Source organism: Corvus kubaryi, unplaced genomic scaffold (genome assembly GCF_017639235.1).
Source record: "Corvus kubaryi isolate FWS band 111438036 unplaced genomic scaffold, C.kubaryi_AGA036_p1.0 137, whole genome shotgun sequence".
In the NCBI taxonomy this organism is placed as follows: Eukaryota; Metazoa; Chordata; class Aves; order Passeriformes; family Corvidae; genus Corvus; species Corvus kubaryi.
In genome coordinates this window covers 8,033,138-8,057,658 of record NW_024580671.1, presented here as the reverse complement: position 1 = coordinate 8,057,658, position 24,521 = coordinate 8,033,138, and the positions used below count along the sequence as shown (strand labels likewise).

General features: G+C 37.7%; 1 protein-coding gene across 5 annotated transcripts; it reads left to right on the top strand.

Annotated features, from left to right (window-relative positions):
* The first annotated feature begins 2,228 nt into the window (after positions 1–2,228).
* Positions 2,229–23,603, top strand: TMEM19 (transmembrane protein 19). 5 transcript variants are annotated; one of them, XM_042017763.1, is made up of 8 exons: positions 2,229–2,623; positions 8,937–8,981; positions 12,113–12,263; positions 15,001–15,114; positions 16,553–16,690; positions 16,984–17,238; positions 18,306–18,515; positions 21,725–23,603. In XM_042017763.1, exons 3-8 carry the CDS (start codon positions 12,134–12,136, stop codon positions 21,886–21,888), a joined length of 1,011 nt encoding a protein of 336 aa, XP_041873697.1. In that variant the 5' UTR covers positions 2,229–2,623; positions 8,937–8,981; positions 12,113–12,133; the 3' UTR covers positions 21,889–23,603. The 5 variants fall into 5 exon arrangements, with proteins under 5 accessions (XP_041873697.1, XP_041873696.1, XP_041873695.1 ...); XM_042017762.1 differs by having other exon boundaries at positions 2,280–2,623; positions 12,110–12,263; XM_042017761.1 differs by lacking the exons at positions 2,229–2,623; positions 8,937–8,981 and adding an exon at positions 11,777–11,874.
* The last annotated feature ends 918 nt before the right edge of the window (positions 23,604–24,521 follow it).

The window sequence follows — 24,521 nt, the reverse complement described above, 5'->3', positions numbered from 1 at the left end:
TTTTACTGACAAATTACATGCTATGGGAAGCATGATGACACCTTCACTAGAGTGAAGAGGGATATTGGAACACACCCAACATTTTGAAACATTTAAGTCTTTAGCATAATGGTAGGCCAACAGAAGAAAGGTATTTTAATAGTTTATGCAAAGATACAAAGACTTTCAACTGTTTGAGGACAGAACAAACAGTCTGGATTGTTGATGGATCTGATGCTGTTGATCTTGAGTCGTGCATATGTCACCTGGGTGTAGACTCAGGTCTGTGGTCCCCAGTGGTGGTACATTCAGAGGCAAGTTCTGGAAGGATTTTTTTCAACCTGTGAGTGTATAGTCTTCCCACTATTAGAGCTCACCTGTATCTTGGATCTATGTGGTGGATTAGGTGAGCTCTAATTAAATTGGAAAAGTGCTGCAGCATTGCTGCGCTCTTACAGAAAACTTGGGGCAAACCAAGCTTGTTGTACTGATGCAATCACACTCCCTTGCTAGGCGAGCCACTAGGTGAGTGACACCAGCAAAGTAAGTGAGAAGAACCTGAGGTGCAACAAGGTGGTTATCCGGGGAGGGCCATGAGGAATCAAGGTGTAACTGGCACAGCCAGGGAATGTTTTCATCTCCCAGGGCTGGGTCCTGCAAAACAGTTGTGAAAGAGAATTAAACTGATATGTAAAGAGGTGTGACATGACCCTCAGTGCCAGAGGGTCAGCTTTTCGAGCAGCACTTCACTGTTATTTTTAAATGTAATCTCTACTATAAATATGTAGGAAAATCAAAGAATTTTAGATGTTTGTCCTGCTCCAAATATCTTTTCTTTATACTATCTTCAGGAAAGTTCAGGAACCTTAACTTGGCAAGGAAACAAGTTGAAGGGGATGGTAGTCACAAAGGCCCCAGTTTAAGGCACAGAGGGTTGATATTTGACTTTGCCTGTGCTGCCAAATAACTGGGCTTAGATCCAGTCCCTCAAGACCAGTTGGTGCTTAGGACTAGCCCACTCTCTAGGGACTTCCTGGAATCGTCTCCTCAGAAGAGTCCAAATACATCTGGAGAGTAAGTTTACAGTTAAGCAGTGTCAATTACTGAGAGGTCAGTGCTTCAGCTGCTCCCAGCTGCTATTTATTTTTTTTTCGTTTAGCAGTATAAATATATCATCGAAGTCTTCTCTCTTAGTGAACGGAGAAAGAAAACTTTCTTTACTGGTTGTTTCAGTTCCCCTAATGTAAAGTGATTTCAGAGAGGAGATACATTGCAGGAATCTCATTGTGTTAATTAGTAGGAGGATGATGACATCTATAGCCTCAAATTGACTCTATATATGAAAATGTCCTAAGACAAAGAATTCTTGAACATCATGCCATGAGCCATTCCTGCAAAAGTTTCAGTACCTTATGTCAGCCAGCAGTTACTAGTGGCCTGCTTATTGTACAAAAATCTTTTCATTACTAGTCATATTTGGATGTGAGCCTTTTCTAGTGGAACTGTAAGATCAGTTTTCAGGAAGAAAAATAACAAATTCAGAAGCTCTCCATGTGGCAGATCTGACTCCGGAAGAGTTCTCGAGTTTCTCATTTTCACAGCTTTTGACATAAGTTCTTTTGGGTTTGAATCTTTGGGGGGAAAAAATGAAAACCAGCTCCAGCATGCCTAAGGCTTACAGCTAAATCAGTGTCTGACATAAATTAAACATATAAGATGAATTCCAGACAGCTGGACATATTTACAGGGGAAGTCTCAAATAATTAACATAAAAGCAGGCTGGTAAAATCTCAAGACAAAAGACTGCAAAATATATTTTTTTTAAAATCATAATCCATTCTACTGAAATAATTATGGATGTTAAAAATGTTCACTTTTTAAAATTTATTTAGATTTCTTCTGACAAGATTCTGTTTGAATCCTAGTCATTCTCATTTCTGCATCCATATTATCAAATGTCAATGTCATCAAGAAAAAATAAATGTAGCAAGACTTGGCAACTGGGAGATAACATCCTGTTGGTATGGTGATGTTCTAGACTTCATAAAACTGAAGGATTTCATATACTGAAAAGCAGAGCACCAAGGTTTATGTTTGTTATGACAAAGGCATAAATAAGGCATAAATGCAGATTCCTTTCCCAGATTAAGAACGTGCTTCTTCCACCCCCCCACCCCCAGCTTGTCAAAACATTTTTTTTCAGAGATTAAAACAGTGGTGCTACCTTGGAGTGTTTAGTACAGTGTCTGGTGTTCTGGGACTTCAATACCAACTTCTGACACTGGGTGGATCTCTGAAGTCAGAAGAACAAGAAAATAAATCTTTAATTGACACTGTTTTGGCATGAGAGGAGTGGATTGGGCTCCACCCTGTTTGTTACCGTCTTGATTTCTCCATTTTTAATCTGCTTCAGGACAGAATGATTTCTTGTGGCATCACTTTACTGTTGTCGTCTGAAAGAATGGGAATAAATTATCATGGAAAAACAGCAGAATAGGCAGTGCAATATTCTTTCTGATGAGATACTTCAGTTGCTGAAATCATTGGGAATCTGCAATTCTTTGTCATAGGACTTCAACTCATCTTACTTTTTAAATACTTTTTTCTGCGCCAGTTCTGCTGCACCTGGACTGAAGAGAAAAAGGTAAGGGATATTTCTGCTTAACTTTTGTACACATGTAGCCACCTCTTTTAGGTAAAACTTTCCTTACATACTCTGTAGTTTTAGTTTTCCAGGCTGTTTCCACATTTCATACTTGATTACCCAGTTTCTAAACTGAAAAAGTCTTCAGTTCCTTAGCAGTGTTTGAAGTTGAATCTCTGGGTATTTGCCCTGGGAGAACCAGGACCAAAATTCTGTACTGCCAAAGTCAAAATATTGTATTTGCATGAGTAAATGTATGGATTTAATAAATATTCAATTATGCAAAATACATTCTTTATTTAAAAGTAAATTTCCCAAAATCCAATTTATTGGTCACAAAGTACTTGCTGCTTTTGTCTATCTGCAAAATGCAGCCAAATCTATAGCGCACTTGGCAAGTGCATTATCCTCTAATATTTATCTCTTTGAGGAAATAATATTTATCTGGTTTAACAAAAAACTGAACATCTGCCCAGGTAAGACACAACATATAATTTTTCAGATACAACCTTACAAATACAAATTTACAATCTACAGTAAATCTAAGAATTATGAGGTTTAATTTATATTATAAACTTCATGATAATGCTGCAGTGTATGTAAGAAAAATAATTCTCTTCATAAACATGAGACACCACTGCTGTCTGTAGTAGTTTTTAATAAGCTACTACTAAAGTATAGGGTCTTCTGTGACACAAGACCAAATCAATACAAGGTTTCTACATTGTATGACATGTGGAAGGTCCCATTGAGCTGTGGATTTGAATTTGCATTTATCCCACAGCTGGATATTTCCCTCATGAACTTGCCTTACAACTTCTTTGGTAGTTCTATGGGTAACCACTGAAGAATAATTTTATAATTTATTTTATTACAGGATCCAGAGACTCTGATTAGGGCTCAAGGCAACTTTTACAAATGTTCAATAAAACGTTTAATATAATGTTTCACAATGTATTAAAAAAAAAAGGCAGATCATCTGTTTTTGATTAATCAATCTGTTGTTAGATTAAGTTTTTCATGTGATCTGGAACAAGGCATTGACCAATATTACTTCCTTTCCTTAAACTTTGCCCATTTGTGAAGTTTTTTTAACTTCTTATGATTAACTGCTATAGAAACACAAAGTACTTGCTAATTCAGAAAGACACAATATCCTCAGTATTTATGCTGTGTCTTCATAGTTGATGCTTGTGCCTCTCATCTGTATATAACACCCAGCCGTGGGTAACACTAATAGTGCCTTTATTCAGTTTAAAATTCGTATTAATTTTGATGCTTCACTTTCAACTATTCCATGCTTTCAATAACATAAAAAGATGAAATCAAGTTGAAGGTGATTTAAGAGGCATTTTACATGCTTTAGTAGATTTTATATAATGGATTATAAATTTAATCTAATAAATATAACTGCAGAAGAGAGGTGTGACAACTATTTTTCTATACTTTCTATACTTCTATACTTCTAGTCAGAACTGAATTAAGTACACATGCACTAACCTCTATTGTGCTTCCAGTCTTAATCAACTGAAACAGTCATAAATGAGGACTACAGTCAAAAGTGGACAAAGTGAAGTGATGGTTACTGTATTTTTTCTATCAGGATTCATCATATGGTTTTATTCATCCATTTGATGGTGTTGATATCATCTCTCTTGAGTTTTTGGGTCAGTCTTCACATAGTATCACCACATCTTCCCTGACTTGCATGGCATCGCAGCATTGTACAGCCTCAAAGGGTTCATGCCAGAGTCCATGAAGTCTGCTTTTTTTACTAAAACACCCCACCCTCTTCACATGGAAAAGGCAGAGAACTGGAGTCACTGTAGTTTAGAGCAACTGAAAACAATGTTGGCAAAAGGCAATGGGGAAGATACAAACTCATATCCGGACTGGAGACGTGACAGATGAAACACTATCACCCATTGATTACACTGGCAGAGTTTACCCTTCAAGCAGCCATTGTGTAGTTTAGTGCCCTTTTATTTCAGATCCAGATAAAGACATGATGAGCAACTTCTTGAAAAGTCTCAGTCCAAAACTATTTACATAGACACAGCATTTTGGTACTCAAGCCACTGTTCAAAGAAAGCATAATTTACCATCCTATTAAGGAGATTATTTTTGCAATGAGCCACACATTTCCATTTCTCTTCATCTTCCAGTGACTCACAGAGTGGTCTACATTTTGAACCTCTACAACGAAACATAAATTCACAAATAGTTGGACTTGATAGCCTGTTAATGTGGATTCTCTATTAGGAATAAATGTTTAGGAATATTACAAATTTTTTTTCCTTTTGCTAAGTGCTACTGAGCTAATATCAAAACATACCTGTTGTGACTGATTTTGTTTGGTTTTGTTTGTTTGTTTGTTTGTTTGTTTTGTTGGAAAGCTTCTGAAGTCAGTACAGAATGTGAACAAAACTCTTGTAACAGGGACATCCCCTAGAAAAGCCATTAGTCTGCTGGTTGGAATAGTTTAAAATAGTAAATCAAATTTCCATCCTTGTTCTGCTTAGTTCTGACAAGTAAAGACTGGTAAACATTGGTCTTCTACATGCCCAGCGATTCTCAAGTCATGGATAAAACTGTCATGTCTGCAGTCAGATGTCTTTTTGAGCTCATTACATTTGATCTTGCTAACCAGAAGACCAAAAAAATTAAAAAATTCTTGGCAAGCCTGTAAGAATACAGGCCAGGTCACTGGAGGTGATATTTTTTTATTAAGATTTTATTCCATATCTAGATTTAGCTTTGGTTGACTGCCTCACCTCCCAATATCTCTTACAAATTATTTTAAGCACAATGAAAGTTAGTAATCTTAAATCTTCAGCAGTATTTACCAGGATTGTATGCTAAACACCCTAAAGGTAAATGTGACAGAGTTCTTGAGCTGAAGATCTGTCCTGGTTTAGGCTGGGATAATTTTTTTCTTGGTAGCTGGTACATTGCTGTGTTTTGGATTCGGTATGAGAATAATGTTGATAACACCCTGGTGTTTTGGTTGTCGCTAAGTTGTGTTTATCCAAGGACTTTCTTGGTCTCATGCTCTGCCAGTGAGGAGGTACACAACCAAAAAAAAAAACAACCCAAAAAAACCCCAGCCCCAAAACAACTGTGAGTGAACATAGTTTGGACAGCTTATCTGAACTGGCAAAAGGGATATTGCACACCATGGACCATCATGCCCTGTTGTATAAGCTAAGGGAGTTACCTGTACTGGGGGCTAATTGGGGTTCGGGGATGGTGTCTGGCATCGGTCAGCAGATGGTGAGCAATTGCTTTGTGCATCACTTGTTTTTCCTTTTTATTGACATTATTATTACTTACTATTTTTTTTTAACTTTATTTCAATTATTAAACTGTTCTTATCTCAACCTACAAGTTTTGCTTTTGATTTTCCTCCTCATTCCACCAGGGTGGGGAGGAGGTAAGTGAGCGACTACAGAGTTCTTAGTTGCCATCTGGGTTTAAACCCCAACAAGATCCTAAAATCTAATTATGATCAGTGTGGGAAAAATATATATGTGCATAGTTCCATCACTGCTTCTCAGTCTACTTAAACAAGTTGAACTGCTGATTTGCATCATTATGTATGATAAGCTACACCTACTTGCTGTGCAGATGTGGAGGACATGAGTTTTCACAGGATAAAAATGTAACTTAATGATTCTGAATCACTTAAATGTTTTCTCAATCTTAAAGCCAGCCAATCCTGTTCCTTGCATAGCTGTAATTCTGTCAGCATAGACTATGCTTTACATCACACAGCAGAGATGCAGCTCTGATGTCAGTCAGTGGTACTCTACCAAGCAGATCCTTGAAGAGATCCCTCTCCTCTCCTGAAGTCCAGGGCAGTGAGCTTGCTCTGCACTGTCCTCACTGCCCTAAGTATCTTGAAAGCTACCATTCCATGGTCACTTGCAGCCAAAGCTGCCCTTCAGCTTCATGTGCCTCAGCAGCCCCTCCCTGTTGGTGAGACCAAGGCCCAGCAAAGCACCTCTTCTTGTTGGCTTCTGTGTCACTTGGAGAAGGAAGTTATCATCAACACACTTCAGCAACCTCCTGTATTGCTTATGCTCTGCTGTGTTGCCCTTCCAATAGATATTGTTATGGTTGAAGTCCCTTGTGAAGGTGAGGGCTTGTGAACGTGAGGGTGCTCCTACCTGTCTCTGAAGAGATGCATCCTTCTGATATGTCTGAGAGTCTGTATCCTTCCATTCTAACACTCCAGTCATAGGAGCCATCCCACCATGTCTCCATGATTCCAGTAAGACTGTAGCCCTGCAGGCATGTGCACATCTCTCACTCCTGTTGTTTATTCCCCATGCTGTGTGCATTTGCATAGAGCCATTTAAGTGGGACCCCCCCGATGAAGCCAACTCACTGGCTGGAGTAGCTGGAATTCCTTTGTGCTGCTCTTCAGGTGCTCTCCTGCTAACTTCTTGTTGCCTAAAAGCAGAAGAAAAACAATATTAGAATGGCTAACATAAAGAGCAGTCTTTTAATGAAAGCTTTCAGGTGCACAGATTATCCCTATGTCCCCAGGCAGCATTAAATTTTCACAATTTTTATAAGTTCAACTAATTAGTACATCCAATAGGAGACTGGTTGCCCTGGTAACCCACCCTTGGACCTGGCCTGCTGGAGTGTCTCCAAGGGGTTCCTAGCGCTGTATCTTGTTATGTCTCCCAGGCACTGGTGCAAAGCAAGATGTCCTTGTTAGAAGTTCTTTTCCTTGAAAATAAGACCAAACAGCATTTCAAGAATGTGACATAATATGTAAGAAAGGATAACTACTGTTCTAAAGTGTAAGAAAGTGCTAGAAACTATACAGCTATATATTAAAAATCCACAAAGCTACAAATATATAAAAAAGCTAAAAATATTTAGGCATCACTATGATCCTTCCTCCAGATTCTGGGCATCTCTTGCGGCGGCACTGGCATCAAACCAGTGGGACTGGGATGGAAGGAAGTTCTCCTCCCCTGGCAGCATGTTTAAAGCCTCTTTACCATCTTGGCAAGTCTATGACTGAAGATGGTCATTTCTTGCACATAGTCCTCTTAGATCTTTACCTGCCTTACTTACTGTTACCCTTCCCCATTATTGAATTACCCACTGCTGAAACCTTTATTTTTTCATTACCTTGTTTTTGCACTCTAGTTTAATTCTTTAAGTTTCTCCTCTGTAAAATGCAAATATACTAGAGATATCACAATCCTGAACACATGCTACTTTCAACATGTTGGTTCTTTCCTGAATTACTTGATAAAGTAGAAAAACACAGCATAAACACACAGGAAAAAGGTGGGTAATTTGTAATAAATGACTAGAAAAAGGACACTATGAATAAATTTAATTGGTGTCATTGTCCTTGGATAAACTCATTTAACACAAAGCTAAAGCCTATCCACACATATTTAATACATTTAATACTTAAAGCTTCATTCAAGGTTCTGCTATTTTTTGGTAAGCCATTTGGATATTTATTCTTCATTTGCTGCTTTATAGTTCACAATCAAAATCCTGGTATACATAGTTTTGCTATAGTGTTAAGCACTGACATTTTTAACTGCTTCAAAAACGTTAAGAATTCGTCTCTAAAGCAAATCATTTCGTATGAAATCTACTGTTTGCAATACTGTTTGGTATTTCCACAGGCAACTACTAATTATGAATGCTCTACTTAAGATAAATATTTATCTGCAGTGTTACTTTTCCCTTCCTGCAGTATAACTTTTTCCTGTCTGTTTTCTGTAACTAAAGACATTATCAGCATAAAATTTTACAGTCTTACTATGCTGTCTTTTCTAAGAGTGTGAATATTATTCAAGGCCCTTGTGACCAGCTATACTTAATACAATGTTAACAATGTTTACAAGTTTTTAATTTCATGTATTGAACAGTATTTTGTCTTCAATCAGTTTTTGGTTATTGAGAAAACAGCATTAACAATGGAGAATAGAAGATGTTTAAATTAGTATTTAACTTTCAAGCTGTATTATTCATAATGCATGCTATCAAGCATAAATATGAATAATGTTTTAAGCAGTGAAGAGAAATGGAAAGTTCTATCTCAGAGATACAAAAAAATAAGGCAGAAACTCTACTTCTAAAATCTTGTTGAAAATTTAGAAATGTTATGCTGTATTATGGCAAATCTACTAAATTCCTAGGAAAAGAATGAATGTAAAAGAATTATTAGCAAGCTATGTACAATAGCAGTTATTATCTTCTTTCTGTTGTGCTGCTTTTAATCATCTCACATTCCTGCCTCTTATTAAATCATACTTATTTTTACTTCTAGACTCTGCACTGGCTGTGCTTTGCATCCTACACATTTAGGTAAAAGGTAAGAAGAAACTCTTCTAAATATTGGGTAGTTTATAATTCTAACCTTTTTAAATTTAGACTTCTCAGATTTTTCTTATTCTAAGTATGAATTTGGATGGAAAGTGTGAGGAAAACCTTTCAGGTCTATTTGTCATAAGCAACTGTTACTTGCTGTTTTTTTAATTCTCAAGCTTATCACTACTATTAGGTGTGAATAAGGAAAGGGGGGGTGTTATAAGTAAAAATTGATTGTGAAATGAATGTTTTGCATGTATTAAATATACATACTACTTTTGTGATGGATTCAGGATTAATTAATTAATTCTGAATTCACAATATTGTAAGCATCCAGATGGCAATTTAAGTTTTTTAAAAACACAGCTTTTAGTAATTTAAAGTGGTGTTGGTATTGTTGTTGGTGGTGTTGCTATTATGATTATTATTATCATTACTAGAGGGCCTAGTGAAAATAGGGCAACATCTAGAACAGAGGAGTTTAAACACAATATATGGGCCAATTACAGAACTGTTGTAGACATTACTTTCAAAACTGTAACTACTTCTTTCAGCTTCCAAATGTAGAAAGAAGTCTAATTTTGTGTTCCTTTCTTTCTTGTTTTCTAATCTACTTGTAACATTTAATGTGTACCAAGCTACTGCAGGAAATTTGTTGGCAATCAGAAACTTTGGAAGAGGGATGTATGAAACCACATTTAACAAAACACTCAGAGCTGAAAAGGGAGTCAAAGACAACATTATTTATGCACTGGTTGTTAAGACATTTCCTGACCAGAACCACCTTTGTCACACCAGGGGTGGAAAGCTTTGCTCCCCTTTTTCTGTTCTTGTTCAGGTAAACTCCAGCAGCAGCAGCAGCACTTTTGGCTTCAAGCCAAGATGCAAGGTCTGTAGATAAACCAGTGCAATAGTCTGGTATGTCCCTAAATCAGCACCAAGTGCTACTTCACATGGGTATGGGATCTTTGAAGGAAGCTGAAGAGTCCTTTAGAGCTTCACAAACCTGCCCCCTCTTCACACCAGCTTATGTGTTACCATTAATCACAATCCCACAGTTTTACAGAACCACAGATAACAGCCAGGGCTCTAGGATTCCTGCAGGAACGTTTGTTTCTCCACCAGAAATTCCAGTATCAGTCTGTTACAGTTTAGAAAACAAAAAGTAAGCAATAAATTAACTAAAACAATTTATTACAGTTAAGGATGTATTTGAATGAGTAAGTTTATGGGAGTTGGTTATACCAGAACAAGCAGCTGCTTGTTCAGCCTCCAGTTTAAGTAGAGTTGATCTTGTTCTGGTTGAAAATCTCAGGTGCTTAGATTTTGGCAGAAGAACCTAAGCAATGTCATGTCAGTGTTATACTTGAAAGTTATACTTGAAAGGTGTCTTGTTCTTACAAAGCAGCCCAGCTACGGAGTCCCTGATTCTTAGATCTCAAATTCAGACCTCAGATGGAGGTTTAATAAAAATTTGGGAGGTAAGAAGGAAGACTAATATACCAAAATCAGTACTCCTACATTAGTATTACTGTTTTAGGTATCTCTAGTTGAGACTAATTTTGGGTGTTACCAGTATTTGTTACCAATAAATATTGCAGAAAATAAGATAAAGCCTTGACTAAGGCACCTTTTCCAAATTTTGTCTCTAATTGCCTGGAGAAAATACATTGTAAACACCCAAGTATTAATTTAAGCCTCTGGAATAGGCCTACTTTCTTCAGCTGAAAACAGGAATCTGTAAATCTTTGCAGAGTAAGTTTCTTAGCTTAGGCAACATCTGAAGAAGTAGCTCTGAGTGATAACTGAGTACTGCTTTCACAACAACACAAAAATATATCCAAGTTTCTGAGTGAACAGAATGATGTTGGACATGTGGACTGTGTTCACACCCTGATAGAAACCTACTCCAGATGCTGAATGAAAAATAATTGAACATCCCTCAAAAATAAATGGGTATGACAAGCTGGAAATAATCTTAAACTCAGTAAGGAAATTATCATCTCTTAAATTAAGATTGCTCACTTGATTTTTCTAGCTTTAAAACTACTTCTATCAAAGTAGTTGATCAAAGATCTTTTACTGTTCTTTTTTGTATTACTCTGCCTCTCACTGAATACTTAAATAAATACTCTGTTCTGCTGCTGCTGCTACAAGTCCATGAGAAGAAAGCACCTGAGGTTATTGGTGTTCATGAGGTGATTCATCTGTACAACTTGAAAGTTTTGGTCTACGCTCCACTGAACAAATGCTGAATACATAAACACTACTTCAGCATTATCTCCTGGGATGCCTGAAGTCTTATTTATTTCATTTACTTCTTTATTTTGAGGCTGTTGCCTCAAAACGATAGGTTTTTGAAAAGTTGTGAAATTTCACCTTTCTGTGCTTTGTTGACAAAACCTCTAATGTGTGGAAGTGAGACCTATGGAGTCCTTCCTGTAAGCTAGAGTTAGCTTATTTACAACTCAAATGTTTTGGGAGTAATTCTGACGTGCCCCAAGAAAAGCTACCAGGCAGGTTTGGCATGTTTTCATCCCAAGTCAACTTTAGTAAACGTTTCAAGTCTCTTTCTTCTGCTGTTAATGAATTTCGAAGTGCTCCGACAAGTTTCAAAACTCATCCAGGTACTCATTGGTCTCACTAATTATCCACAGACTTCATGCCTTTCACAGGCGTGTCGTTCCCGTTTTATTTCGCAAACTGGAGCTACACGGTCTGTCGGAGGGACGCTGCCCGGCAGCAGCCCCGGGGAGAGCAGGGCTCCTCACTGACACGCACGTGCCGCGGCTCGGCCCCTCCGCCGCGGCGCAGGCGGGCCCGCGCGGCTGCCGGCCGAGCATGCGCGGGGAGGCCGCGGGGCGGGATGTGGGGGTGCCCGCGGCCCCAGGGAGCAGGTCAGTGACGGGGCCGGGCGGTGCGAGCGCCTCTGGCCGCGCAGCGCAGCCGGGGTGGGCCGGCCGGGGTGGCCGCAGCAGCCTCTCCATGAGCACCTCGGTGCCTCCCGGCAGCGCCCCGGGGGCGGTGCGGGCCGGGCCCGGCCGCGGCTCCGGCCGGGCGGGAGGAGAAAGAGAAGAAGAAGAAGGTGGTGGCGGCGGTGTCGCTGATCCCTTGCGCCTTGTGCTTTCCCAGCAGGTGTTCTCCTTCTTGCTTCCCATGTCCTATTACCAGGAGGATTTCTTCAGAGAATACCTCAAGATGATGGCGAATATGGTCATCCTGAACTTGCTCATTTGTATTTCGCTGGCGTTCTGGATCGTGTCCATGACTGCAAGTACGTACTACGGTGAGTCCAAAGGCCGGGGACGGGCTGGCGTAGCACGGCCAGGGGCGAACCCTCCCCTCCGGCCTCTCCAGGCAGGAGACAAAAAATGGGAAGAGGGATGTGCACAGCCCGTTCCTTCATCAGTAGAGCTGATAACCTCACCTCTGACAGTAGGTAATAGTGGTTTAGAAGATGCTGACAGCCGCTTATTTGCAGCTCCACCCAGGGATCACGTAGAATTTAAAATGTTGGTATCCTTTGTGATTTCTTTCTCTGAAAGAAAGCAAATAAAAATTAAGAAGTGAAAAGAAAGTCCAAGCTGACAGAGATCTCTCTTTATCAGGGAAAGTATGTGACAGTACTAGAGGAATGTGCTAGCTTTCAAAACTGTTTTAGGTATCAGCAGCATCTGCAACATGCAGAACAGGGAATGTGAGAAGACTTCCTTAGTCGAGGAACAGAGAAACAGGAAATGGTATAAAGATAGGGATGTATGCATGGAGTGGCTGGCTTAGGTGTTTACTGTCAGCTCAGCATTCTGCTCAGGCAGCTCAGGCTGGCTGTGACTTAGTTGTGTGTAGTTGCAGGGACACAAGTTCTCTCTGTTGTCTTTCTTTTTGGCTCTAGGACCATTCTTACAGCAGTGTGCAAAAGCACCTGATAGTGCCTGCAGTATCAGTTTAAGCCTAGAAGAATTTGACTGATTTTCTGAGACAGGTAATGACTTGTCATTCAAACCCCAACCAGTCTGATGCAGGAAGAGCTCTGGTGTCTTTGCAGTGTTGCTGAGAGTGCCTAGGGATGCAGTAGGAACACCTTCAACTGCCTAGTGTCACCCTGGATCCAGAAGAAGCTATAATAAATACCCCACCAGTATCAGGTGACTTTTGTAGAGGCAGTTGCATGTCTCTGCTTAGTGATTTCCAGTGCTTCATGTTTTACGATGGGGTATTAGTTCTGGTACAGCATTAAATCTGTGTTGTCTGGACACTTCTACTTTGGCTTGTAGTGAGATGCCAGACATTTAGAAAGTATGCAGGAGCAGGCTTCACAACCAGGCTATTTGTGTCATTTGTAGCTCCCCAAGTTTAAACATGCAACTTCATTTATGTGTATCTGCTCTCTAAAGGTACAGCTTTTCTGACGATTAGGATATTCTAGTCCCTGTTCTCTTATGTGAGTGGGAATTTACAGTATAGCGTGGGGAGACCTGGTATCAGGTGAATCAGGATAGGGCCTAATAGAAAGGAGAAGACTGTGGACAAATCCTCCTTTTTGTATGGAATGGTTATGGAACAAGAAGGACATAAAATTTCTGTGTTCATTTGCCTGAGACTGTGGAAAGACATTGGCTTTTCAAGGTGGTGAATGAAGCATATAGTAGTTAATGGGCTTAATAGGTTCAGCCCGTAAAAGGGGTGAAATTCACGGTCCGTAACATAAATATAAAAATACTACAATCATACGTTTATTAATATACAGTTTATAGTAATTCTTAAGCACCGAACAGTGGGCCAGATGTTAGTGACACCAGAGTGTCAAAGAACGCATTCATTGTTTTATTGTAGATTCTATCTTAGTCTTAACTGTTTACATTTAGTAGTAATTTAATACAAATACTTTTCTCCCCTACAAGGAAATCCAAAAAGGTTAGTTTAAAAATGACCTTGAAGAGATGAAAATTCTGTTTGTTAGCCAAGCAAAAGGAACCCCTTTGTGTTCCAGTACTGCTCATACTCAAGTTTGCAGCAAGAGCTGCCTTGGTTTGTGATAAGCAATACCAGGCTACAGCACTGGGGGGCTCTTCATACACAGCCAGTGCTTGTCTTCTGAATTTCTGACTCAGCCCTGGGCTGCAAGACCCCCACTATGGCTTGTGGCTCTTCAGTACACAGAAGAGATTTTTTTTCATGTGAATCTTTACATTGCAATGAGTGTTTTACTGTGATTTCACAGACACGTTTGTCCTGCTTTGCACCAGGGGGCCTGTGTTTGTGCAAAGGTTGGGGTACTGCTGACACAAAAGTTCTTGTTGAAAACCATCATGTTTATCTTTCCAGCCCAGCCTATGTGCCTGTGTGAAATCTTTCTTTCAGAAGACTGAGACTTACTTTAATGCAACATTTGTGATGTCTTGTATTTGTATAGGAGATGTAATAAATAACTTCTCAAAAAAATTTGTTTTTAATTTCAAAACCTACATTAACTGTTGGCTTTAGCTTTTAGAAGTTTGTGGGTTTTTCAAACGAAAACTGTCAGCTTCAAATCTTGCTGAGACAGTCATCAGCTCAAAGTATATTTTAAAGAGCCTTACATCAAGGTCAGAAGAACTGAAAGGGCTTTGTTTCATAAAGTGGTCATGCTCACTTTCACCTAACAGACTGCCTTGGTTGTCTTTTTTTGGTAGTGGAATTCTATCACAGTAAATTCAAATGTTAGTTTTTGAAGTTCATAAATCCCTTTTAGAAAGGAAAGTATCACCATATTTATTTCTTGTCACATTTTGCTATTTTTTGGTAATTAATTTTAATTCATGAAATATATTTTCTTTTGATAGCTGAATAGAAAAATTGAGTAGATAGTTGCAGATATATGTTCTTCTGTTCATATGAATATCTTTCTTCTGAAGGATTAAAAGTTTTAATCTCTATTAAGATTGAAATTTAAGTATATACCAGGAAATAATGACTTTTCAGACATGAAGACATAAAAAAAGTTTTATGAGGATCATCTGTAACCATGTTATTTGATTTATCAGGTACTTTACGACCCATTTCTCCGTGGCGCTGGCTTTTTTCAGTCTTGGTTCCGCTAATTATTGTTACACAGGGTTTTAAAAAGAAGAGTCTTGATCACAGTGGTGCTTTGGGAGGTATGTTTTTTCTGAGACTTAAGCTAAACATTTAGTAAACTAAAGGTCTTTTTTATTGTTTGCAATCTAAGACTTTACCTGTCCTATTATAATAAAGTATAAACGTAAGCATATATACCCCAAATTCATACTGGGGTTTTTTTCACTTGCCTGTTTAAACAGTCAAGTTAATCCTGTGCTACTGTTTGTAATTGATTTGATTAATATTATTATATTCGTATAAACCTGGAAGATTCTTTTAAACTTCACTACAGTATGCAGTTAAATCACATGGTTTGGTTTAACATACAGAAGGATTCACAGAGAAACAAAGAAATGGCAGAGGTAGTGGTAAAGAAAGACCCTAAACCCATTGTGTCAGCAGCCTTCCTGCCTGGTAGGAAATCAGTTAAGAGAGCATGGTTCTCCTTTCTGTAATAGAAACGGTTTTAGGCATTTTTTGCCTCATAAAAAAAAGAAAATTAAATCTGTACTTCACTAAAAACAAATGACTGTTCCTACAGAGTTTTTCTTGACCACATGATAAAAAGCCCAGCATAGTGTACAATAGTGTTTATTGAAATTTGGTGCAACATTTCTGGATGAGGTGATTCACCCTTGTCTCGTGACATTGTCTGAGTTGATGTTCGGTGGAGTGGAACAGGGTCTCAAATCCTTCCTGCCCATGTCACCCATTTTGCAAATCTTCTTCTGTCTGTGAGAGTTAAGGGAAGCATTTTCTAAACTGACAAAAATCTTTTCGACTTCTGTGTTCCTACCTCTTAACAGCTCTGCTAGCCAGTGTATACTGGCATTTGCTCTTAATTGCAGCCATTTTTCTTTCAGTCCTTTAGAACTGTAATGTCATGGTAAGGAGTGAAATTAGGCCTCCCCTGTGAAAGGGGACATAGAAATGAATCGCATCAAAGAGCTCAAATGCTTAAGAAAATTACAGAAATAAAAAGGTGGCATAAAAATCAAAAACCAAAAAAGAAAAGGAAGAAAAGAATAGAGAACTAGCATCTGCTAAGATATGGAGGAGGGTTTTACAGGTTATCTTAGAGACCTTGGATGGGGAATTTGATAACCCAAACTGATTATAAACTTGCTGGTAGAGCCACAGCTACAGCTATATATCTGCTCCTTATACAAACAATAATATTCTTCAGGCAGAGTACTTAAATTTCAATTACATATTCTTTGGATTCTGGGTGTTTTATTGCTTCTCTTTTATTTTTGCACAGTATTACTGATTTGTGGCAAAAGAAGGTCTTAAAAATCACATGCTTCAGCAGTTGCAATAAAATTAGCAATTTGGCAATAGAATCTCTTATTGCATGATTGTCTCAGGTTTATCAGGAAGATACTCTTCATATTCAGAAAATGTGAAATACTTAATTGCTTTGCAAAGTGACCATCGTTACTGAAGGAACTTTATATACTTCTTTTTTCTTCGTAGGACTGGTGGTTGGATTTATCCTTACAGTTGCAAATTACAGTTTCTTCTCTTCTTTGTTTGTATTTTTTGTTACTTCTTCAAAACTTACTAAGTGGAAAAAAGATATAAAGAAGCAAATAGATTCAGAATACAAAGAAGGTAAGCCAAAATACTTTAATTCTTTCAGATCCCTTGTGGAGAATAAATACTGCACGTTCTTGTTCCTTTCAAAGGGTCAGATGAGATGTAACACCTAGAATAGGGAACACTGTTGTGACTGCCCTACACCTCTGTGAATATTAGCAAGCCACTTTGCTTTTGCTTTTGTTCTGTTTAATAAATTGCCATGTAGTTTCTGTTTTGAATATATATTTTTAAATTTATATATGTGTCTTTTACTTTTGTCTCATGCTGTTGCCTGAAATAATTCAAATTCGGTTTTTATACTTTAGGTGGACAGAGGAATTGGGTTCAGGTATTCTGTAACGGTGGTGTTCCTACTGAGCTGGCTCTCTTATATATGATAGAAAACGGACCAGGTGAAATTCCTATCGACTTCTCAAAGGAATACACAGCATCGTGGATGTGCTTATCCCTTTTGGGAGCTTTGGCATGCTCTGCTGGTGATACATGGGCTTCAGAGATTGGTAGTGTTATGAGTAAAAGCAAACCAAGATTGATAACAACCTGGGAACAGGTTCCAGTAGGTAAGGTGTTACCTCTTCTACATGTTCTTAGTATTTTGTTAATCTGTTTTGTATTACGCATCCAACTTGAAAAGTTCCGAGAAAGACGTAGAAAAACAAGTATCAGAAATACGGGATTAGAAAAGGTTATCAGGAATGCATTCTCTGGAATGGAATACACTCAATTGTGTTTCTCCTGCATCTTGTTGATGAGATGCTTGAGCATAGCATCCACAGATCTAAAATCATCCTGAATGCTGTCACTTCTAATCTCTGGCAATATTAAAAGTGTTTCTATTGCTAATATGAAGAATACAAGTTATCAACTGATTTTTTTCAGACATTCTTTTAATCAGTAGAATACATATATATTCAACACACATGCTACAGAAAATTCACTTCTTAAGCAAATCACTCATTTCTTTTAATATCCTACCAAGGATGAATAAAGTGAACTTTCTTTCTGTCTGTCAAACGTTGTCTCCATGGTGGATGTCATTGCTGCTTTAAAGCAGTGTGCTTTTTTTGAGCCTTGCTGGCAAGTTGATTAGAGGTATAAATCTTGTTGGATAGGATTTAAATGCGTGGGAATTTCTTTTTCTTTATATGCATTCTTCAGATTTTTATTCAATGAGTTGTAAAACATCTTCTGTCTATGGATTTGTTTCTTTTTAAATGTGTTGGTGACATATGTCTTAGTATACTACTTCTGAAAGGGGACATTGCTAACTGCAGCTTTCTATAATTCCCATTATGCTGTTGAGCAGCTTAATCTGTACTATTACTGCCTGTTACTACTCCTTTCCTGTCTCTAGGGCTAGTTCTCTAGAAATATTCACCAGCATTAAGTTAAATAAAACTAGACAGCACACCTCACAATGTCACCCAGTATTTGTCTGCTCTAGGTGGTAGGTTAATAAAATATTTGCTCAAAAAAAACAGACCTTGAGATGGGCATATTATTAAAGCAGAGCCTTGTGAATATAAGAGGAGAAAATCACTAGGAACAGTTTTGATTTCATGTAAAACATTTCAATGAATACAAGTCTTTTAAAACCAGTAAATCAGCTTCATTTTTTTTGGTTTAGGTACTAATGGAGCAGTTACTTTAGTGGGCCTGCTCTCAAGTTTGCTTGGAGGCATGGCAGTAGGCATAGCCTACTTCGTAACACAACTCATTTTTGTGACTGATCTGGAAGTGTCTGCTCCGCAATGGCCCGTTATTGTGTTTGGTGCAGCAGCTGGCCTACTGGGATCAGTTGTTGATTCGTATTTGGGAGCTACGATGCAATACAGTGGTAAGAGTCTTCTTTTTTTGTTTTTTTTCTTTTTTTCCCCCCTTCTCCCAATGTAACATAAAATTGGACTTGAATTTCAAGAAGGGCTGAGGATATGATTTTTAAATGGAAAGAATACAGAAATAGCAGCATAAAGGACAAAGGGAGCAAAAGTAATGGACCTGATAATGAAAAAGAGCAAGGATGCTTGGTCCTTTTCCATATTTTGATTTGTTTTTTGTAGCTTCTTGTCTTGTTGATGACTGAAAGAGACCAGAGATATCCAACAAGTTACCTTGAAAGAAGCAATTGCTGCCCTCTCCTTTTCTATATGTCTAATTATAGTAACATTTTATAAGAGAAAATGTCATCTTAATTTTATCCATTTGCTTGGATTAAGCTGTCACTGCAGAAGCTCCATTCCTAACTCTGAAGTCTTAGCAACAGGCTCAGATTTAAGAATTAAATAAGAAAATGTGAACAATAGTTTCCCTTCTGGATTTTTTCACTGCTTCCTACATAAGACCTATAATGTAGAGCACTGTTTCCTATAAGTTAAGCTTATCAAAAACTTGCCGTGACTTTAAATAAAAAGACTGTATGCAATTTTTTTAAAAAGTTGACTGGCTGGTTCTAAATTATTTCAGTGTTTACTCATTGCTCTGAAGGATCATTGCCTGTGAATTAACACTACAGACAACCTTTTAAGCCATAAACATACCCTATGTTTCAAAATTGTTTAGAAACCATATCTGACACTGTTGTGTTTAACAGCTTGTTTACAGAGAGAACTTAAGTTTCCAGGTTTCATTGTTGGTATAGTTATTAATTGGAAGTCAAGGTGTGAATATGCAGATAAACTGCCTGTGAGACACTAGTCCTTTAGATCTGCCATTACAGTGAAAACTACAAACTATTATTGATGCTCTGGATTTGGCTATACAGCATTTTTTATGCTCTATTCCATGAAGGTTCAAAATACAAAGGAGCATTTAACCATTTGATGAATTTTTAGATATTTCTGTCCTAAACCAGAAACACCTAAACACTCAGACAATGTTTCAAGCTCCTAATGCGGCAAATGCATTAAGAGAATGGAGTAAACCTAGCTAATGTATGCCTGCATTTATTAGCATCTATTTCTTCTTCATTTAATGTACTTTTTCCATGCTCAGCAACTTACTTTTTTAGCTGCAGCAGGGACAGTATGCACATTCCACATTTACAAATCCATAAGCATTGCTGGAGTATGTATACTATGTTATACACATACATACTGTGGTATGTATGTGATGTGATATAAGCAAAATTGTGTTGATCACGTGATGCTTGCTCTTAGGTTCCGTGTCTCTCCTTCAACCCACTTTTTCATTCCCTTTCAATGTGGACTCAGAAGGAATACTCTAGTCTCTGCAGCATTTTGGAAAACAATAAATATGGCAGTGGGAATAAAGAATTGTGTCCCTTTTTTTGAAAACAGCATGCTGCTACTGCTAATTCTTTCTGTCAGTGTTTTTCCTGTTGGTAATATTCCTAGATGTGGTGTATCTAATAGCCTGTGATACCCACTGTTTCTGAAAGAAAATCCACCCTTGCCTCCACATTTACTAGTTAAAACTTTGAATAGCTGTGCAGAATAAGATTCAAATTTGCCATGTTACCAGTCTATACCTATTGTGTAAATAACAAAGCTAATGGAAGGACTGTTACTTTACCTACTTGTTCATGCTCTGAATATACACTTTATGTACAATTGAGGGATATATTTAAAAAAAGTTAATTACAGTTTTTCCCCAAAAAATTTACTACTCTTTAAAACATAAGGAGTGTTGAGAGTTAAACTATTAGACCTTGAAGTTTGATTTTTCTGTAGCTCTTTTGCATTATTTAAAGCCAGGTTTAAATGTGTGTTTCAAAGGTAACAGTATTACCAACTATATACCTGCCAAAGCGGTTTGTGGTGGGGAGTTTTTTAAGTTTTGTCTGAGGTGCAGAATTTTTTTTGTAATAAAGCAGCAGCTTTATTTGAAATTTCCAGGTTGTGAGTGTTGACAGTCAAATCTAAGAAGAAGAAAAAAGGTTAATATAAAATATACTGATTTGGTTTGGAGTGTTCCAACCTTAAATGCATGCATGTGCATGTACCCAGTTATACATCACTACAGTGTGAGTTAAAATCAAGTGTTCTAAATTGGTGTGCTTTTATCAGCATACAGAATGCATGTCCAGGTGCAGCTGGACAAAACATAGCATAATGGTGTGTGTACAGTAATAGCTAATGAAGCACAATATTAAAGTATTGATAATACAGAGCAGAGCAAGAAGTTACCTAAGTACTACAGTACTTCAGCTGCCAGTACTATAAAACTGTTGTGTAAATAGAATTTATAAACTAAACCTTTGTAAGGAGCTTGTTTTCTGTCAGCTTAAGTAAAAATGTTGTTTCCATAATTTTCCTTTTAAAACAAATGCATCATCTTGCCAGAAAACATGTTGCTAATAAGTTGTTTCTGTTCAAAACAGCATCCTTGGCATTAGAATGACTCTTGGAATGGCTTTTTCCTCTTCTGATTTAGCTTGTTTCATTCCTTTCTTTGCTGTGAAACTACATAAAAGAGAGATTTGACAGAAGTGTAACTTCTCAAAAGTAGTAATTTCTAATGTAAAGTATTGCATTTATACTGCTGTAGGTACAAAAATGCTGTTAGTGAGGATCTTTTTGTTATTTTCTAAGTCCGTGAGAGACTTTTCTCTCTCACAGAAGAGGTAGCAGGGAATGTAAACAACCAAGCCACCTGGAACCTTGAAAAGTCTTGTTTATGGTATAGTAGAAAATATTTTGACAATGGATGTTTTAGGATTTTGGCCAATCACCCCCAAGGGGGTCCAATTAGACTATGAAGAAAAAAGTCTATAAAAGGTTTGTAAAATAATTAAATAAATCAATCTTGCTGCACAATTCCTGCCTGTTGGATCTTCTCTCCTCCTCCTCCCTATAGCTGCGGGACACGGTGATATACCGTAGGAACCAGGCCTGCGGTAATATACTGCAGTCGTTGAAGGTACCAAATTAAACTGACTGTAACTTAGTTTAGTCTGATGATGTCTTTTTACAGAGATTTAACACTCTTACAGTAAAATAATTTTTTTTTAAAGGTGTATATACTTGGTTACTAAGTTTCTCTTCATCTTGGTTGGCTTTGTTAAATGAAGTTTTTATCTTTTCCCAGGTTTTGACCAGACACTTGGCACAGTTGTAAACCACCAAACAAAAGACTCCAAGCACATATCTGGAAAACCTATATTAGACAACAACACCGTCAATCTTTTTTCTTCTGTAATCATTGCTTTGGTGTTTCCAGGCACGGCATGGTTTTTCTGGCCAAGGGATTGAAATGGTTTCAGATTTTCTGCATGTGATTCATTTATGTTCAGTGTTGCTCAGAGACTCCAAAGAGTTGTATTTAAACTGTCTTTAAGAGAGGGATCTGAAACTTTCAGGAGCCAGAGGACTTTCCATCTCAACCTGTTAAAGCTGTAAACCTCATGTGGCAATCGGCATCTCTCAGGAAGGTGCTGTGTCAATAATGCTCTTGCTGCTTCTCAGATGGATGCAGATCATTGCCAAGTGAGGTGAAGCACTTGATTCATTTATCCTCCATTTATGGAGCTGAAGTATTGGTGTCTGTTCTCTCCAGTCTCCAGCATCTGGAAGGGCAAGAAGCTGGAAATAGAAGTCTAATCTACATCAATCAGTGTGATGGAGCCTTGTGGCTGTTGTCCAAGCTAGACACCAAGTACACTTCAGCTTTATATAGGCCATAGTAATGTGGATGAAGTGGGTAAATTCTGGTGTTTCCCATTATCTACAGAATGTAAGGTCTTTTGGAAGTATTTGGGCTGGGAAGAGAGAATTCAGCCTTGTTGCCAATACTTTATCCTGGTACTATCTCCACTTCCCTGAGAATAGGATTGATGAAAATAATGACACATGCATACATAACATTTCAAGCAAAAATCTAAATTTAAAGTAGAAACTCACTAGCTGTTCCAGTAAGAATAATAAATTTTTCTGTGCTTTTTTGGCATCTTGATTTCAAAACGAGTTATATTTATGAAGATTTGGCAATACTGTGGTACTTATCAAATTATTTAAAATTAAAGATGACAGTTGTGAATTCACATTCATCTCTTTAGAAAGAGAATGTTTTTTTCTGTAAGCATAGAATTGTTCCGTAGTGTTTGGCATTCTGACCAAACTATACTCCTTGGTAATTTCTCAACAGTGGAAATGCTTCCCATTTTGTTTGGGGCTTCTATTTAGAGATGATGGCCTCAGCCAAAGAAGCTACAGATGTTATCCTTGTAGCAAATGGGAGAAATCACACTTATAAACCATTGAAAAATAGAGATTTAATTTTTGATGCTCAGGCTCCTGTATTAGGTAATTCTGTCTTCCATCATTCATTTATAAAAATTGCAGAAGTAATTTGGCCAGCACAGATTGTATTTAAACTTTAGAGATACCCTCATAATAACCTCTCACTGTTGGCATTCAGAAGCATGGGCCCATACTTTTAACTTATAAAAAGCTTTTTCTTTTATTGTTAGAGATAGATGAATCTTTTGTATTGAACATCTGGTTTTTTTACAAATGTCTTGTGTATATTGCCTGTCTTAATTGACTTCTTATTTTGTCACCTTTTATGGGAATATTAAAAAACTGTAACACCTTCAGTACTGAGTTTACTCTTTTGAAATCTAGTCTATATAAACCTGGAATTCATCACTGGAACTACTTCACTGTATTACCCAATTATAAAGATGAGATTTCAAAGTAGTAAAAGCGTTCTGAAAAGAGCAAATTTTGTAGCTGCTCTATGTCTGTTCCTGTGGCAGGGGACAAAATCACAGAAGTAATATATGCCCTTGAACTGTAACAATAAACACTTGGGAATTTTATGCACTGTTTGGATTTATGCTGCTTCTAAATAAACACTCTATTAGTTGTCTTCTAAGATGTTATTAATACTGTCATGGTTTCTAGAACTGAGCAAGATAAAATTTTTGTAAGATACCTTTTTTTTTCAATTAAATGCCTTATTTTTATATTCTTTTGTTTCCTGAAGTGTACTTCAGCCACTGAAGTGGACATGGTCAGCTTTTTCACTGTTTTATAGGGGTTCACTTGAAAACCAGCTTACCATAGTGAGAAGACATCTGGTTTCATATTTATAGCAGCATGAAATGCTTTGATCTGTGATCATATGGACGAATGTGATCTGACTGAACTCTTGTAGTTAGCATCTTCAAAGGCCATTATTTTGGATTTTTTTTATTTATCATGTCTTAGTGATGACACTTGAGTTGCTTTTGAAATTTCCACTCACAAGTTTCCAGTATACAGAAAGATCTGAGCACACTTAAACTCTGAAAAGGACGGCGTTAACTTTCGGAATATTGAGTACAGCTTATGCAAATATTGTTACATTTAACTACTTAGTAGCTGTAAACTGGCAAGCTTTGGGAGAAGTTGGAGGGGGGAGTAGGGGATACAGGGAAGAAGGTGCAGAATGTGACAAGCTGCGTGTAAATTGGTGTGTGCCGCTAAGAGCAGTTCCTGGGCTCACAAGGCAGCAGACAGAGATACCACCTGTCCAAGTGCTACTTGGAGAGACAGAAAATGCAGGAAGTAAAAAGGAAAAGGATAAAAAGGGGAAGTTAAGAGAAAACCAGGAAGCTGATAGATTTGAAATTGCAAAATAGGTTACTGCAGTTAACAAATTTAATTCCATTCTTTAAACACTTGAATTATTCTTTAGTTTCAGAACCATCACAGTTCCCTGGGCCAGCAAAATAAAGCGGTGTAAAAAACAAAGGGGGTATTAAGGACAAGCTGATATTCAGCAGACTGACTTTTTCTGACAATACAGGGCTGAAATGTTGTGAAATACTGTTGGTATTTTACAGAACCAACTTGGACACTATTCGTATTACAATCTGTTAGGACTGGGCGTCTCAGATTTG